We start from the raw sequence: 17,809 nt of genomic DNA on the forward strand, positions 1-17,809 counted from the left end.
TTTTTTTTCAATTTGAGACTAGTAGAGCTTATATTACACTATTTAAAATTCATGGAACTGACTCAGGCTCCACGTGAACATTAATTTGAGGAGAGTAGCAACAATAAGAAGTGTACTAGGTAATACTCTGACCCTGACAGTTGTAAAGCCAGTAACTTTGCAGTTGAATAAAGTAAGAATTGTTGAGAAAACCCTCCTTTCCCCCATCCTCCTGCACTCCTATACATTGATACTTTTTACACCTATTCATACAGTGCCTCCCAGTCTTTCCAGTATCCCGGGACCACTGAAAAAGGGGGGGAAAGCAAAGCAATTCATCTTCCTCAAACTAGAATTTCAAAGCATAATATTACACTATGTCCCAGCTATTGAGTTTTGAACAGAAACATTTAAGCATGCCTTGTGTTTAAGGGAAAATAATTGATGTGTGAATAGTATCAATCACCTATTAATAGGAAGGGTGTCAGGATGATGGGGGGGGGGTCCACCCTTAATTGGGTAAAGATAAATGTATTAAGTACAACTAGTTTGCTGGTGCCATAGCAATATTTCCTTTGGAATTCTGTAAATATTAAATGTTTTCCTAAGCTAAAATTGGTATTTTTCACTTATTAGTTTGGTGTAATATTGACTTTTGAGAAGAATTCCATTTTTACATGATATTGTTATTTAATCACTGATTGAAGCACCATTTCTTAATTTTAAAATATTTTTGCTAATTTCTTTTGTGGATTTTAAAATTACTTTTTAAATAGTTATCAGACTTCTGTAAGCAGTGTGATTTTTACATATGTTTGAACAGTAGATTCAGAGTTTTTTAATAGTTTGAAGTACATTATATTACAAACTACAGATTCACTTAAGCTTAAATTTGGTCATAGAACAGACTATAAATTGGGAATATTTTTCCTATTTTGGTGGACAATTCTAGTCTATATCCTAAGACAATCATCTTTTTAGGTGTAATATTGTTTATTAAGAATTGGTAATTTCAGGTTTCAGATTTTTACTTTTTTCATAGGCTTATGGAATGAAAGTTAATAGGCTAAGTTATTATATCACTTTCAGAATGAGGTATGGAATTATGGCTAGCCTTATAGATCTGTAGTAAATGATATTTAAAATTTTATGTTAGGTCACTAATATTCTTTTCTCATTTGAAGCTGTTGTGAATGTCCACTTGTCCATGATTGAAAATTTAGATTTGTAAACATTACAATTTGAACCATAAATTTTCTCAAACATGAGACCAATATAAATAACCATTATAAAATATGAAATGATCATATGTAATAATCCCAAAGTAAGTACTTCCAAACCATAGAGAAATAACCACTGTATTTTTCAAATCTTATTCCCATCCTCCTTTGCATGCTGTTAATTGCTTTTCTAAATTAAAAGTAAGTATTGTGGTATAGTAAAAATATTCATGAAAAAATTGCTTAATGTGTTTTATCACAATAAGAATTTTTATTACTATTTCCTGAAGAATGTTTTTTTTAACTCTTATTTCTTTATTATATCATTAAAAAGACCTTCTATTGGTTCCGTAAAATAATTTAGAACATGATTTTTGTGGCTTTTTATAGTTACCTGGATGCATTCCTTTTGCCACATAAACCACATGGCTAGTTCTCCAACTTTTTTTTTTTTGTTTGCTTGATTTTAATAAAACTTGCTGTTCAACAATCAGAAAGACCTTTATTTTGGAGGATCCTTTCAGTTGAGGTAGAAAAGTCTTTAATAGGAAAGGCAGATAAAATGTCCTAACATTTTCATAGTAGAGTTTACAAGTGAAAGAATTTATCCATATAGGTTATCTTCATCGTCTAGCGCCGGCATAAATGGTGGTTTCATTACTCATTGAATCACATGAAGCAGTTATAAATCATTTTTTGCTTTGCTCTAAAGATTGTTGTAATTTCAGGCCACTTTATTATTTTCTCTAAGCAGTTTCCATTGTAAGGTTGAATTTCCTTTATTATTCAAATTATCACTAAAGGTTAAGATAATCACATAGGAGTTAAAATAAGTTATGTTTGTCTTTTTCCCCTGAAAATAATGGTGAACCTATTGTCTACATTATGAATATTAGGCAGAAATGCACTTGTTTAAATCATAGCAGTAATTACATTTGGAAGATATAATTACTTGATTTTCTAGTGGTGTGAAATATTTTTTTAAAAATTGTGCTTGTCTGTAACTGAAATGTTATAGAATTGTAACACTATAGGGATTATAGAGGTATATTTATTAGCTCTCCTCAAGAGACTGAAGCACAATAATTTTCATGTAACAATTCCTATCCAAGTGCTGCTATTATGTCCTGCGAACAATGAAGCTATTTGGTTGCCTAGCTATTCACAAATCACTGTAATCCTTGAAACATAGTGTTGTTCATTTGTATTAAAATTTGGGTATTGTGGGTTAATACTTTAGAACAAAATCTATGAACTCAGCCCTATTAGCAAACTGTTTGGATTCATTAGTTTTTATGTGTTATCGGTAGAATAAATCTTGAAGGGGTTATTTACTACCAGTGACTAAGGGGGATAATTATATTGTCAATATCATTTGACTTGAACATTTGTGGTATTGTAAAATTCTTGTCCCTTGTGTTTCTAAATTGCTTAAGCCATACATTCTCTTAAACAAAGATGTTTTTTGTTTTGTTCCTTTCCAGCAGCCTTTTCCTGCCTTGTCTGTTATGGTTAATACTTCATAGATTTTAGAAATTGAGGTCTTGAAACATTTTATTTTCTTGAGTTCATCACTTTTGACTCTTGTGATATGTGATTTGTCATAAAAGATAGCAAGCCTTTCACTACTTCACTAAATGAATTTCAGAGTAAACACTGTGATTCTGCAAAGCGGATTCAGTAGGCTTTCCAATATTTTCTTCTGTTATACAGTGCCTACCACCTTGAGGGCACTTAAATACTAGAAGATGGAAAGTTAAATGTTGTTTGATTTTTATTGAATAATGAGATTACAGAATATTTGATTTTGTTGTCAGTGTATTAAACAAATTTTTGCATTGATAAATGTTCTCTAGGAATGTGACTACATTCATCAGGTGTGAACTCATGTAAATGAATTTTGTATCTTGAATCCACATATATATTAAGTGTATCATCAATATAAAAATAAACATTATTTGCTTAAAGTTTTTGGTACTTCTTCAGCAAATTAAGTGCTACAGTGTTAGGGTTTGCTTTTTTCAGATAATACCTCAAAGGCATTAAAGTATTTTGGGGTTATGAATTCAATGCTTATTCTCTTAGTTAGTAAATTTGGTTTTTAGTCCTGGTTTTGGTTTTTCCCTGCCCTGGTGGTCAAGACTGGAACACAGCAGAGGGAGGGGTTGTTAAAGAATCAGGTATAATTACCTCACCCTTGGGCTGGTGTTGGGTCTGGGGGCCAGAACTAGAGTTCCTTTAACATGGAATGCCTGGCTTGGCCTTGAGGAGTTCAGAGTCCCGACTTAGGCTTCTAGTTTGCACTGTGACTTTTTTTTGATAGAGACGGGGATCTCACTCTTGCTTAGGCTGGTCTCGAACTCTTGACCTCAAGCGATCCTCTGCCTCCCAGACTGCTAGGGTTACAGGCGTGAGCCACCGCGCCCGGCTGCACTGTGGCTTTGAATAAGGTAGTTTTTCCTCTTTGGACTTTGTGAAAAGGAGGTGGCCCATTAGTGGATTGTAAAGTTAATAATAGTGGGCGGCCACCAGAGTGTTTTTAAATGAGATGCAGTATATCAGAGTGCATTACATTACAAGGATGTGGTTCTGGAAACTTTTTCGGTTGTACACTACATGTGTACTGGGCTGTGGTATAATACGTATAATCTTCAGTAGGTCATAGGCGCCAAAGTTAAAACACCGCTTACAATGTGCAAGGTCCCAGTACTTGTTTCTGGAGCCACCGGCTTCTGTGCGGGGAGGGAGGAACAGACTACCCGGGATCACACAGTGACAGGATGGCTGCGTCGGGTACAGCTGGATAGGCAGGCGCGGCTGGTGCCTGGCCAAGCCTTGCAGCCACTACCTGGGTTTCTTTGTTGTTTTTTTTTTTGAGCCCAGCCTACGTGGGAGTAGGCCCGGAGTTTCTACCCAGCAAAGCACACCGGGCCCGCGGCACCGACTGGGTTCTTTCCCTTTTGCCACGAGGCTCCTTCCACTTCTCCCGCTCCGTACACGTCCCCGTGGGAGTTAGCGCGGGGGGGGAGGGAGGATAAAGGACAGGCCCCAGCGACCCAGTCATCATCTGCGGCTCTGCCCGCTCGCTGACGTGGCCAGCCGGCCTGAAGCAGCGCCCTGCCAGGCGCCCGCGCCCTCCAGTCGTTCCGGCGCAACCGCCGCCCGGAGGCTCGCGCTGCCGCCGCGCAAGTCGCGCGCAGGCGCACGAGCGTGGGGGCGACAACCCCGCGCGCAATCACTTCCGGCGCGCGGGGGATGTGCGGTTCCGGGTCGCTGCTCCGCTCGCCGGCGGGCTGTAGGGGCTGGTGACGCGGGCTGGCGCTCACGAGAGGCCCCGGAGGCGGGGCTCTGCCGGCTGCCCGGAGAGCGGCAGGTGCGCGGGCCGGGACTCCGGGAATGCGAGCAGGCCCCTCATTCTCCCGCTGGCCTTGGTCTGTCCCCAAAGCGGCCCGGACGGGGTTGCCCAAGACCCAAGGCGGGGGGCGGTACCGGGGTCCTGTAAGGGCGAGTAGGGGCGGAGGCGGGCTGCCCCGGCCTGGGAGTCTCGAGCCTAGGGTTTCCAGGATCCCTCCCTGCGCGACCTTGGACGAGTCGCGCCTCCTCTTTGGGGCTCAGTTTTCCTTCTGTCACATGAAACAGATGTTGAATCCTTCCTTTCTTTGACTGTCCAAGCACGGGCGGGGCTGGAGGGAGTCCGAGAGAGTGAGATCCAAACTGCCATGGCAGGTACCTGTCTGCCTCCCTGGGCGTTAGGCATCTTGTCTTTTACCCAACTCTTGCTTGCCTTTTTCTCAGCAACTGAGTGAGAACCAAGGCTCCGTGACCAGACAGCCCAGGGTCCGGCCACGTAAACAGTGTGTGAGTGTGAGAATCAACTGAGAAATAAATACTGGCCCCAGGAAACCTTAATCTCATTCAAGTTGTTTTGCTCAGGGTTCCCTAGGAGAGCGAATTTAGGCACCTACTGCAGTGAGCGATTCTATTCTTTGTGCCTGTACGTGAAGCTCTTAGGCAAATCACAAATTCATAGCAGACCAGGGTTAGGGGAGTTCACTGCGAGTTGTTACGGTGACAGGTTTTCTTCCCCCACTTAATTCTCCCTCCCTCCTCTTCCTTTACTTCTGGCTCCTACCTCCAACCAACATTTTGGCCTTACACTTAAAAAGAAATATCCAGCGCATTTTATCTTTGTCTTCATGCAGGACAGAATGCTTTGACCTCCAAATTGTTTTAAATCTAGTTGATAAGCCAGGTGAGTAAGTGGTTTACAGGCATTGAAGGTAAAGTTTTTGAAGGATTGTACAGTCTTAATGGATAATCTGAAGTGGTAAGAAGTCATTTGTAGATCTTAGATCAGAGCTTAGGTATCCTCCACAAAACATGAAAAGTTAAGGTTGGAACCCCAGGATATTAGTATTTCATACACCTTTGGAAGGAAAACTTATTTGAATCTCATGTTGAATATCAAGACAATGTCAAACATCTGAAGAAAAGAAATTGTGATTTTAGGTAATTTTTATCAAACTCAAAGAAAACCACACAGCATTGCCAGGGAAAGTTTAAGGATATCTGATACCTATACAGTACAGTTGTTTGGCTTGCCTGCTTTTTTCTAGGGAACAAGTGATTGCAAACCATCCTGGAACCTTAGAATGTTACACCTTTCCCCCATATTGAGTTATATATGTTTTTGCCTTCAACTTTTTTTAAAAAGCACTAAACTGTAGTTAAATTTACAGGGAGCCATTTAAAAGCATTAAGTCATGATTATGTGATGTTAATGTTTGCCCTGGGAAATTTTACCAAATGTGTCATATACTATAGCCAACATGGTATAATAAAAAAGAAAAAAAGGTAAGGATTTGTGAATGACAGACTTCTGTGTTGAAATACCAGCCCTGTCACTTAGCCACAATCTTTGGCAGATTACTTCACCTCCTAGAGACTGGATTTCCTCATCTGTATGTGCACATGAAGCACTTCAGTGCTTTTTAATCATTTAGTAATTGTGTTCTATTAAGTGTACATGTAAGTTATGAAACTTAATTTTGAAACTAAAGCTTAACATAGCAACTCAGATGTGAAATCTTTCTAGTGTGTAACTTAGAGCTGTTTCTTTGATCTAATTTATAGATACTGTGTTGCCACAAGCCCTTGGCCCACATTTAAGTGAGACTGCAGCTAGCTTGGATGTCTGAAACTTTTTAGGCATCAGTATCTGAACCCTGGTCCCTGGCCTAAGGACTACTGAGTGCTGGTTATCTGTGCAGGATAGCCACACAGCAAAAATGTTTGCAAAACTAAAGAAGAAAATTGCAGAAGAGACTGCTGTTGCTCAGAGGCCAGGAGGTGCTACTAGGATCCCACGGTCGGTGAGCAAGGAATCTGTTGCCTCTATGGGAGCTGACTCAGGAGATGACTTTGTAAGTATCTTTGTTTTAAAATAATTATGCAAGGAATCCTTTCAATAAATATTTCTTTTAAAATTGCATGATTGAGGCCAGGCACGGTGGCTCATTCCTGTAATCTGAGCACTGTGGGAAACTGAGGTGGGAGGCTCGCTTGAAGTCAGGAGTTCGAGACCAGCCTGAGCAAGAGTGAGACCCTCATCTCTACTAAAAAAAATAGAAAAAAATTAACCAGGCATGGTGGCACGTGCCTGTAGTCCCAGCTACTCGGGAAGCTGAGGCAGGAGGATTGAGCCTAGGAGTTTGAGGTTGCTGTGAGCTAGGGTGATGCCATGGCACTCTATCTAGCCTGGGCAACAGAACAAGACTCTGTCTCAAAAAAAAAAATTTTTTTTGCATGATTGTTTCATACCTTTTGTAGTTTATTTGTAAGACTCTGCACAGGTGATTCTTCTTACTCTGAGGTACCTTTTGTTAATGTTTGGTTTGTTAATCTTAAGGTACTTTATTTTGTTCCTTATTTTTCTTTGAGTCTCTTTCCATATTCTCTACATTGTCCTCTTGTACTGTTTTTCTGTCTATATGCCTTGTGCATCTTTTACATTTCATCCCTCAAAATGGGCCTGTTTTCTCTGCAGACATATGTACTTTCAGTCATTGTTGCTTATCAAGGTCTGAGTTGTAGTGTGGGGTTAGCCAGAGTGCAGTGTTTTATTGAGGAAGTTGATGAAAAGATGACACTGATGACTACAGTATGTCCCTTATTTGTAAAGTACCTTTGCAGTTGGTAAGATTTTAAAAAACGAGGATGTTGCTGTGTTAGGGAAATGTCATGCTTAATGATTAAAGTGTGTCTTTGACATATGACAGAGTCCTCTTAAGTTAGATAACATTATTTAAAAAGGATTTATAATATTTATATACATAAGAATGTATGTAAAGTATAAAGTATAATGTGTATATAAAGTATAAGGCATAAAGGAAATATATCACCCATCTGAAGAGCTATCAACACTGTTGAAGCCATTTAAGTACTCCTCCCCAATTCCCTCTTTCCCCTCCAGATAACCACTATCCTAAACTTTGTGGTTATCATTTCCTTGCTTTTTAAAATTTCTTACCAAATATGTATGTATTCATAAATAATTTATTGTGTAATACAGATTATTTTTGAACTTATAAAAATGGCACATCATAGCCTTCTTGGGTTTACTTTTTTTTCCTAAACTTAACATGTTTCTAAAATGCATCTGTGTTACATGAAGCTATGGTTCATTTGTTTTTACTGCTGTAAAGTTTCCAGCATTTGTAAAGGTCACAATTTATCTCTGTTGTCTCCTGGTGATAGACATTTGAGTTGTTTCCATGGTCAGATGAGTCTTCCTCTTCCTTTCTTATACTCCCTGAATCTGGGTCAGATTACATGGCAGAAGGTATTAGGTTATTTGGGTGGGCCAAGATAATTACCAGATCTAGATTATCATCGGTTCCTATATTTAACAGGAAATATAAGCGCACATTTGCGCACCAGGCTGAAGGATATAGTGTTAATACTGAGTTCTGCAGCAGAAGGTCCTGCTTTTCCTTCATGCTGACATGCTAAATGAAGTCTTTCATCTAAAATGTATTGCAGCCTGTAATCCTAGCATCTAGTTTTCCTCACTGCTATCATTTATTAGGTGAAAAGATGCAAAACATAGTCAGCGAAGAGAAAAAGTGCATGCAGCAAAGCTGGGAGGAAACCAGATCCAAGCTTCCAAGAGTCCTCTCCCAGTGGAGTTACGTAGGATACGCTTAATTCCCCAACAGTGAGTTGTGACAATGTGTGTAAAATGTCTACCAGGGAAGCTCATAAAGACTCAGTGTCCAGGTTTTTGTTGGTACTTCTGCCTAGTATGTACCAAAATTCCAGACTCCAGAGGGAAAGCAGGTGTTCTGCATAAACCATATTTTCCACACCAACAGTTTAGGCACAATGAACCATTCTTTGTTCCTAGATGCCAGCCAAGGACCAGCCTTACAAGCAGACCTTTCTGAGGATGGTAGTCTGAGGCCTACAGTGTTAACTCTTTTCTGCATAGCATATAAAGCACAGAGCATAGTGCGTCGCTCTTAGTAAACATTTCATAATTAGTTGCTACTGCTGCTGTTTTATGTAGGAGCTCTTTGTTTCACTACTATTCCTAGTGCTTAGCACAATGCTGAGACCTAGGATGTCTTACTAACAGTGAGAATCATAACAACTTCTTATACTGCTGGTGCTATAGTCTCAATGTTTGTGTCCCCCCCAAAAATGCATATGTTGAAAGCTAATCACCAGTGTGAAGCCATTAGTAGGTGAAACCTCTGGGAGATGATTAGGTCCTGAGGGAGGAACCCTTATGAATGCTCGTATAAAAGAGGCCCAAGAGAGCTGCCTTGCCCCTTTTACCATATGAGGGCACAGCCAGAAGGTGCCATGGACAAACCAGAAAGTGGGCCCTCACTAGACACCGAATCTGCTGGTGCCTTGATCTTGGACTTCCCAGACTGCAGGCCTGTGAGAAATAAATTTCTGTTGTTTATAAGCCACCAACTTTATGGTATTTTGTTATAGCAGCCCGAACAGACTAAGACAACTAGTAATAGTTGGCACATTATAATATTAAAAGTAATTATCTGCCAGGCTCTGTTTTAGGGATTTGACAAATATTGATTTATTTAATCCTCCTCACAGCTCTGTGAGGTAGATTATATTTGTTATCACAGTTTGCAAATGAGGAAACCAGTGCATGGAGAAGTTGAGTAATTGGCCCAAGTTCTTACAGCTTGTAAATGGTGAAGCTGGAACTTGAAATAGTCTTCTGAGTGCGGAGACTCTCCTCTTAACTATCCACTGTCCTCTCAGTAAATGTGGGTTGGGCAAGTGGCTAGACAGGTAAATAAATAAAGTAAATTGTTCAACTATCTTTAAAAACATCTTGGGGATAAAAATGGGGAAACATGATTAAAGATTAGATATTAGCATTTTAAATTTTGTTAGATATGGTATTATGGCTATGAAGAACAATGTCCTTATTTTTTAGAAATGTTTATCAAATAGTTGAGGATGAAATGCCATGTTATCTGCTATTTAAATTACTTCAGCAAAATAAAAATTCATGAAACAAATATGGGAAAGCATCAGTAATTGTTAAAGTAGATGAGAATGTTCATTAAACCAATCTCCCTACTTTTCTGTATTTTGAAAATTTTTATAATAAAAAATTTTTTAAAGTGAGTCATTTATTAGCAATAGTAAGTAGTACCCAAAGTAATAATCTGGATTATTGGGGAAAATATATGTCTTATTAACATTGATTTATTGAATGCATATTGTCAGCTAAAGCTTATGATGCAATTTACCTCTTTAGATTGATATCCCTTGGTTTTATAGATGAGGATACTGAAACTTTATCAGTATCAGTGAAAGCTTTTTTTCCTTCGTCTTTTTTTTTTTTTTTTGAAATAAGAGACAGGGTCTCACTCTGTTGCCCAGGCTGGAGTGCAGTCGCCTGATAATAGCTCACTGCAGCCTCTACCTGGGCTCAAGCAATCCTCCCACCTTAGCTTCCCAAGTAGCTGGAACTACAGGGATGTGCCACCACGCTCAGCTGATTTAAAAAGTTTTTCCATAGAGATAGAGTCTTGCTCTGCCATCCAGGCTGGAGTGCAGTGGCCTGATCATAACTCACAGCAGCCTCAAATTCCTGGCCTCAAGCAATCCTGCCTCAGCCTCCCAGAGTGCCGGGATTAAAGGCATAAGCCACCATGCCCAGCCCCAGTGAAAGATTCTTAGTCATAGACCAGGTTTTGATCCCTTGTTTAAGAACCCTCTCCCCTTTATCCCAGAACTTTACCTTTGGAAAGATAAAGGGATTTTTTTGTATCATTGCAAATATATATTTTATATTATATATAATACTTGATGTAATACAATCATGATGGATTTATTTACTACCATTTATTTCAGTAGCATGCATACACATACACATGATTAATCTGTTTAGCATCTTATCTTTCCTTCACATTATGAGAAGGAGACAGTGTCACCTCTACTTACCAGGTAGAGAAGCCAGGGCCCAGTTATGTTAAGCTATTCAACAATCACAATTAAAGTGTAACCAAACCTAAAATAAGAATTGTCGATTTCTGGCTTAGTGTTGTGGTCTCACACTGCTGAAAACCCATGTGAACACGACCTCTCCTTGTGTCTGTCTCAACAGGCTTCCGATGGAAGCAGCTCCAGAGAAGATCTTTCATCCCAGCTTTTGAGAAGAAATGAACAGATACGGAAGTTAGAGGGCAGACTTTCTGGTATGTCTAAGAACTCATAAAAAGTAAATAACAGGAAACTTGCCTTGCCTGACCCTCTCTCCCTATAATATAGCCATATAGGATAACTGTGTATTTGTTTTGACATGTCATTTTGATCTCCTTAGTCAGAAAGAAGCAATGTGTACCCCCTTTGTTCCCTTCTTTTTTTTTAGTATACTGAATGGTATAAATTCAATAATGAGTTTGAAAGTTTATTATATTTAAAAAAAACTTTGTTTTTCTTCTCTTGAGGTTTCTAGCCATGGATATAAAAGATATTAAAAGTATTTGTAGAATAATTTGACCATCTTCCACCATTAGCATACTTACTTTCAGGTGGATAGTATTTATAGGGAATGGCCAACAGATGTTGGATTCATCAGCACCAGAGAGGTTTTGGTGCTGTGTTGCTGCTTACTACAGTTCATATCACCTGTGTAAGTGTTGTTCTAGGTCTTTGGGCCACTTTTCAGTGGAATTTCTAAGTTCAACACCTGTATAGAAGGTGTAACTCTCTTTCCATCTTTTGTGTGCAGTTTACAGTTTACAGAGTAGCCATTAAATCCTTTGCCTGAGCAGGGCATGTTCATGATAGACTTGTGAGTTCTTATTTTGGTTTCTGGCAGTGGGTACATTTTGAAAACTTCATCCTGTGAAGTGGTCCCTAGCTTCTGTGTCTCTTTTTGTCCCTTGGCCCATTTTATTGGAGTGAGAGCAGCAGACCAAAATTCACCAAATTGTTGTGAAATATTTGTATTTGTGTAGCTATCAAAGTTTCATAGCATAGCTCACAAATACCAGTTAATTATGTTGTTCTCACTGTAGGCTTATTAGACTTAGCAAAGTTAAGATCACATGGATAGTTAGTGGTAGAGCTGGGATCCAAATCCAGATTTACTTGATGCTAGAGTCTGTTCTCTTAATTACAGTCTGCTTAAAACTCAGTTGTTACTATCTTTTTATTCCTACCCATAAATAATACCAGAGAGGTGAAATAACCTTACATTTACTTAACATTGGGGAGGAAGTCATGAGATAATACTGTGTTTTTCATAGCAGGGCATTTCTGATGACGACGCCAAGCCTAATTCTTGTTTTTTATCGAGGCTAAACAAATCTGCCTGTTTGCATTCACCATTTATACCATGGATAGTTTGTACTATACCTGTTTGCCTGTGTTGTTCATTGTAAGTGGGAGGCTGTCTGCATAGCTTTCCTTAACAGGAATGGTTTTCAGGTTAAGAAAATCATCATCATTTTCACTCATTTTTTGTTTAATTAACTTCCTTTCCTGATGTTTGTCCATTCTTGGTATGTGCGTCACCCTCCTCACCCAAGACTATGCTGAACAGGTCCGAAACTTGCAGAAGATAAAAGAGAAGCTTGAAATTGCATTAGAAAAACACCAGGATTGTACGTATTTTTTTTCCTGCTTTTTAAAATCTTTTTAGGGTTTAGTTTTTTGAAATGAAACAATAGTATATACTTAAATTTGTCCTTCATGAGAGTTCAGATCTTCTTTTTATAATTATTGTGCTTCTTAATCAGGTTGATAACATTGGTCTGATATTTATAAGTATATAACTTGGCATTTATGTTGCCTTATGGGCATGCTTCCTAGGAGGAGGTCATTATGTGGATCAGTTTGTCTCTATCCAGTTGACCCATTTATTGGCTGCCATAGGATTTAATAAAATCTAGTACCTACCCCTTGGATCTAGATTAGGAGATGGGTTCTAGCCATAGCTTCATTACTGTTGTGTCAGGTAACTGAGAGAAATCTCTGCCATCATTCCCCACAACAATGGAGCATACATTTTGTTTAGTCTACCCTAAATCATATGTTCTTCTTTGGGTATCATCCAAGAAAGATGCTAACAGAAGTAAAAAGTTATTTTTTTGTTGATATACACTTAAAGATTTTTTAAGGAAAATAAAGTAGAAGTTTTTTTGTTTTGGTTTTTGTTTTTATAGTTCTAATAAAGTGGTAGTAGCCATCACTTAACAACAGCACTGATGTTTTCTGGCAAACTACCTAACTCAATGTTCTGTCTTTGTACCATTTTAAAATTTACCTTTTGACATCTTCCTGAATGTGTATACTTGACTACTACAAAAAAACAAAAACAATGAGGAAACAAACAAACTGTGGTCTATTACTAAGGCCAAAAGATTCTTCTGGGAAGTCGAGGCAGATCAGGCTTTTCCTAGTCTCATAATCCACTTGTGTGACCTTGGTCTTTTTTATTAGGTGACAGTTGTAAAGTAAACACATGGATTATTTGTCATGCTGAAGTATTTTCATATCTGAAATAGAGCCTCTTTATTAACAGCTTCCATGCGGAAATTTCAAGAGCAGAATGAGACATTCCAAGCCAACAGAGCCAAAATGGCAGAAGGACTGGCTTTGGCATTAGCCAGAAAGGACCAGGTATTTTATATGCGGCACTGCCTAAAACTGGTGGAAAGATCGCGTCACTAAAACTTAGTGACATGATTTCAATATCATGACCTAAACCTGTAGAAAATATTTACAACCTAGGAGAAAAGGAATGTTATAAGTTCTTTAAGATTTTATTTAGCCTTTTCTTATAAAGTCAAGAAATTTTACAGTTTTAATTGTGAAATGTATCCAGCATGTGAGAATATTATTCCCTGCATCTGTGAAGCTTTGCAAAATTGAGAAGGGAAATAGTGTGTCTGTAATCTAATGGCAAGATCCAAAATAAGGAAAAAGGCCACTGTTCTCTAAAAACCTGTCTCAGAGCCTAACCCTAAACACTTGCCTTTTTTAGTGGAGAAGATGCTATCAAGCTAGTCATGATCCATAATGTACATAGTTCTTCCAGCATCTGTACCACGTTTCTTCAACCCCACCATGGATGAGGGGAACTCCTGTACTCTGAATAGAACCATCCACTGGAAGATGCTGAGTGATTGACCCCCCAAAAAATATATATAATAATACTATCACTGGCTATTATAATAACTATGAAGTATTTAATATATTTTGTTCAAGATAATCAATGACATTTTAAATTTAAGATAAGCATCAATATAGTGTAATTGATAGTCCTGATTTATTAAGATCAATTTATTATGTTTCATTTAAGAAATATATAATTTATTTTATATACACTAGGTGGGGTGGTTGGTTGGTTTATGTCTATTCATCATCTAGGACATTTACTGACCAGAAAAAAACATCATTCACCAATACTCAGTGGAGAACTATGATATGAATGTATATAAGTGAAGAAATTATCTAAAATTGATGGATTCTAATTAAGACCTTTTGTACCAATGGTTTTGTTTTTTTTTTTTTTTTTTTTTTTGGTTTTATTTTTGCTTGTTTTTCCCACTATTTTATGGTTTGTGAATAAGGGCATAATTCCTTTTCCTTTGACTTATGCCAGATGGCGTAAAGCATGTTGTTTTTTTTTTTTGAGACAGAGTCTCACTTTGTTGCCCGGGCTAGAGTGAGTGCTGTGGCGTCAGCCTAGCTCACAGCAACCTCAAACTCCTGGGCTTAAGCGATCCTCCTGCCTCAGCCTCCCAAGTAGCTGGGACTACAGGCATGAGCCACCATGCCCGGCTAATTTTTTCTATATATATTTTTAGTTGGCCAGATAATTTCTTTCTATTTTTAGTAGAGACGGGGTCTCGCTCAGGCTGGTCTCGAACTCCTGACCTCGAGCGACCCACCCGCCTCGGCCTCCCAGAGGGCTAGGATTACAGGCGTGAGCCACCACGCCCGGCCTAAAGCATGTTGTTAAAATCAAGATGAGAAGGAAAATAATGATCAGGGACTGCTGAAGACCCCCCCGCAACTTTTAGTAAATTAATTTCTAAACATTAGTTGCAGAGTTACCAACTCAGCTGATCCCAGCTACCCACTCTGAAGAAATAATAACACTACTCATGAGAAAATTCCCAGGAATAAGCTGAAAAGCTGCATAAGAATAGCAAATATAGGCCAGGTGCAGTGGCTCATGCCTGTAATCCTAGTACTTTGGGAGGCACAGATGGGAGGATTGCTTGAGGCCAGGAGTTCGAGACCAGCCTGAGCAAGAGCAAGACCCTGTCTCTACAAAAATTAGAAAATTAGCCAGGCATGGTGGCGCAAGGCTGTAGTCCCAGCTACTTGAAAGGCTGAGGCAGGATGATCTCTTGAGCTTAGGAGTTGGAGGTTGCAGTGAGCTATGATGACACTACTGCACTCTAGCCTGGGCAACAGAGCGAGACTCTGTCTCAAAAAGAACAGCAAACAGCAAATACAGCTTTGTTTGGGTGTCCTGCTTAGTAAAAATTTTCAGGCTTATATTTGTATTCTAGAATTTCATATAAAGTTCATTTTCTTCTCCTTTTAGGACTCTTGCCTTTCTTAATGTTAAGCCAACTTCATAGGTTTTTTTTTTTAATTTGCTTTTTTGTTTTGTTTCATTAGTTTTTTTGGGAGAGTTGGTTGTTTTCTGAAAGTCTTGGTATTACAATTACTCTTCCGTGGAAACTATACTTTTTTATTGTTCTATTTTAGGAATGGTCAGAAAAGATGGATCAGCTTGAAAAGGTTAGTTCATCTTTGTTTTTGACTCATTATTCATGTTAGTCTCGTCTCTGGGGCTTAGAAATTGCAAGCATTTCTAGAATGTTTTCCAGAAACCGATATATTGCTATACTGCCTCTTGGAAGCAGGGCACTGTATGATTAGACACTGATTTGGAAAGTGCTCACATCTTCCCCTTTCTTGTAGAGTGTGCTGGATATCTTTTGTTTGCCCCTCCTGATATTTTGTCCACTCTCTGTGTACCTGAAGGCAAATAGTGTGCCTGATGCCCTCTGGCTTCTGTTTGGGTTCAGCCAGTGGAGAACTCTAAAAGAACCGTGTGTGGAAGAAGAGTGTGGTCAGGATGTTTATTCCCCAGCTTTCTCCATGTGGGGTCTCTTCTGGTTAGTTGCATCCCACTGCCAAATGTCACAGCTTCAGTTGGACCTTTGGTTCTCCCTCTTGACATAGTTTTTCTCTCTCTGGATTTCTTGTAACCTCTTCATCCTTTTTTTTTTTTTTTTTTTTTTTAGTTACCTTCCGCCCTCCCTCCAGCCTCTTCATCGTTTTGCCCCTTTATGCCCAACTGTTATTAGCACATTATGTTTTGGGCTGTCTTACCCCTCCCACGGTGTTGATAAGCCCCTTTATTAAAAACCATCCTCAAAATACCTAATTTGAGTCTGCCATCTGTTTGCTGCTGGGGCTCTGACTGGCACTGTGGTAACAATAGGAATACTTCATGATGACGCCATGGGGAAGGAGGGCATTTCTCAAGGCTCGGCATTGAGCGTGTAAAAGAACCCCTCGGCTAGACACAGATGAGGGAAATTGATTATTCTCATACCATAGCTTGCACAACACTGTATATGTGCCTTAAGTAGTGTATTCCTGGCCCACATATAAACAAGAAAATGAAATTTCAAGCCTACAATTGGAAAAACATTTTAATTTTAAAATAATCAATAGTCAGCTCTCTCAGCCGTAATAATATGCCGTTACCTAATTCATTCCTTTTTTTATTGAGTACTTCTAAATTACTCTTTTTATTAAACAGATGACTTTTAGTATTGCTCCGTTCTTTCCATAAAACACCCATCTTAAACCAGCTATTTTCTTTGTGTTTTGTAGAAATCTGATTATCAAGTGAACACAGTGCACTAACATTTTTATTAAGGAAAGAATTATAGAAAAGTCAAGTCCCAAAGAAACTTGTGCTTGAAAAAAAATCCCCAAACAAATACTGTTAATGATGGAGATATGGGCTAGGTTAAGGGTTTCTTGTCATAAAGAAAACTTTTAGGATTATGGCAGTTGAAATGTTCGTTGAACTGCTTTTTTATCTTTTAAAATTATGGTAAAGAGTGTCCGTATAGGACTGAACCAAATCAAACCTACTTTGGTTTAGTATGGTAATTTTCTCTTTGTTTCATTCCTTCAAAGGAGGAGTTGGGGAAATTTTTCAGACCAGGAAAGAATAATGAGACATATATGTAGATGTTTGAAGCCATTCTGATTTTTGGGGGGTGTTATTTTCTTTTCAGTTTAGAATTAGCAGCTACAACAGTAGGGTTAGTCCTGAAGAGAGTCCATTGCTAGAAGCTGTCATTCAGTAACCTGTAAACTGCTGACATGATACCTGATTTTTTTTTTTTTACTACTAAAATCAGTTCTACATTTACTCTACATGCACTTAATGTTTTTTTAGGGCATTCAGTCTTATTCCAGTCATGTATCTCAGCCGGTTCAGTATATCACTAAGAATAGACATGTAAAATCTGTTTCTGGACTTGTGAAGTACATGTAAGAACTTTAAAGTTTTACATAATTGTTGCCCTTATTCCCCTTATTCACAATTATTTAAAGCATATTTATTTGTAACTTTATTTGTAAATAGTACTGTATTGGTCACATTCTGTAACACTTCCCATTAGCAATATATTATTATTGTTTATTGGCATAAGATTTCCTGAAGATTTTTCTTTATTAAGAATTGCTCTTTTGTAATACAGATTCATAAAGTTTTAGTAGCCTGAATTGGTATCACCTTCTCCCCAATAGGAGAAAAGATTTCTGACAGCTCAGTTACAGGAAATGAAGAACCAGAGTTTGAATCTTTTCCAAAGGAGAGATGAAATGGATGAATTAGAGGGGTTCCAGCAGCAGGAACTAAGTAAAGTAAAGCACATGGTATGCACTTTTGGTTTAATAGCTAAATACCAAATAGATGATTATTTTTTCTGGTTTTGCTGGCCATTGCTCTCTTTTAACTGCTAAACGTATCCCAGTAGTATTTGATATTAATCATATTTGTATGTTTT

The 17,809-nt window shown here is 38.4% G+C and overlaps 1 protein-coding gene across 8 annotated transcripts in view; it reads left to right on the forward strand.

Moving 5' to 3' along the window:
* The first annotated feature begins 4,430 nt into the window (after nucleotides 1-4,430).
* The window catches only part of GOLGA1 (golgin A1), a 51,995-nt gene continuing 38,616 nt past the window's right edge, over nucleotides 4,431-17,809 (forward strand). For 3 of the 8 annotated variants that reach the window (XR_006737779.1, XM_045562681.1, XM_045562680.1), the window contains exons 1-8: nucleotides 4,456-4,572; nucleotides 5,402-5,451; nucleotides 6,333-6,622; nucleotides 10,852-10,942; nucleotides 12,281-12,355; nucleotides 13,276-13,373; nucleotides 15,480-15,512; nucleotides 17,550-17,678. Coding sequence is in view for 7 of the 8 variants with exons in the window: in XM_045562681.1 (XP_045418637.1) it covers nucleotides 6,488-6,622; nucleotides 10,852-10,942; nucleotides 12,281-12,355; nucleotides 13,276-13,373; nucleotides 15,480-15,512; nucleotides 17,550-17,678 (561 nt within the window). In the remaining variant the exon portion in view is untranslated. Of the gene's footprint in view, nucleotides 4,631-5,401; nucleotides 5,452-6,332; nucleotides 6,623-10,851; nucleotides 10,943-12,280; nucleotides 12,356-13,275; nucleotides 13,374-15,479; nucleotides 15,513-17,549; nucleotides 17,679-17,809 lie in introns of all 8 variants that reach the window. The other 5 variants (XM_045562678.1, XM_045562682.1, XM_045562676.1 and 2 more) reach the window with 5 other exon arrangements.

Source organism: Lemur catta, chromosome 10, assembly GCF_020740605.2.
Source record: "Lemur catta isolate mLemCat1 chromosome 10, mLemCat1.pri, whole genome shotgun sequence".
Classification (NCBI taxonomy): domain Eukaryota; kingdom Metazoa; phylum Chordata; class Mammalia; order Primates; family Lemuridae; genus Lemur; species Lemur catta.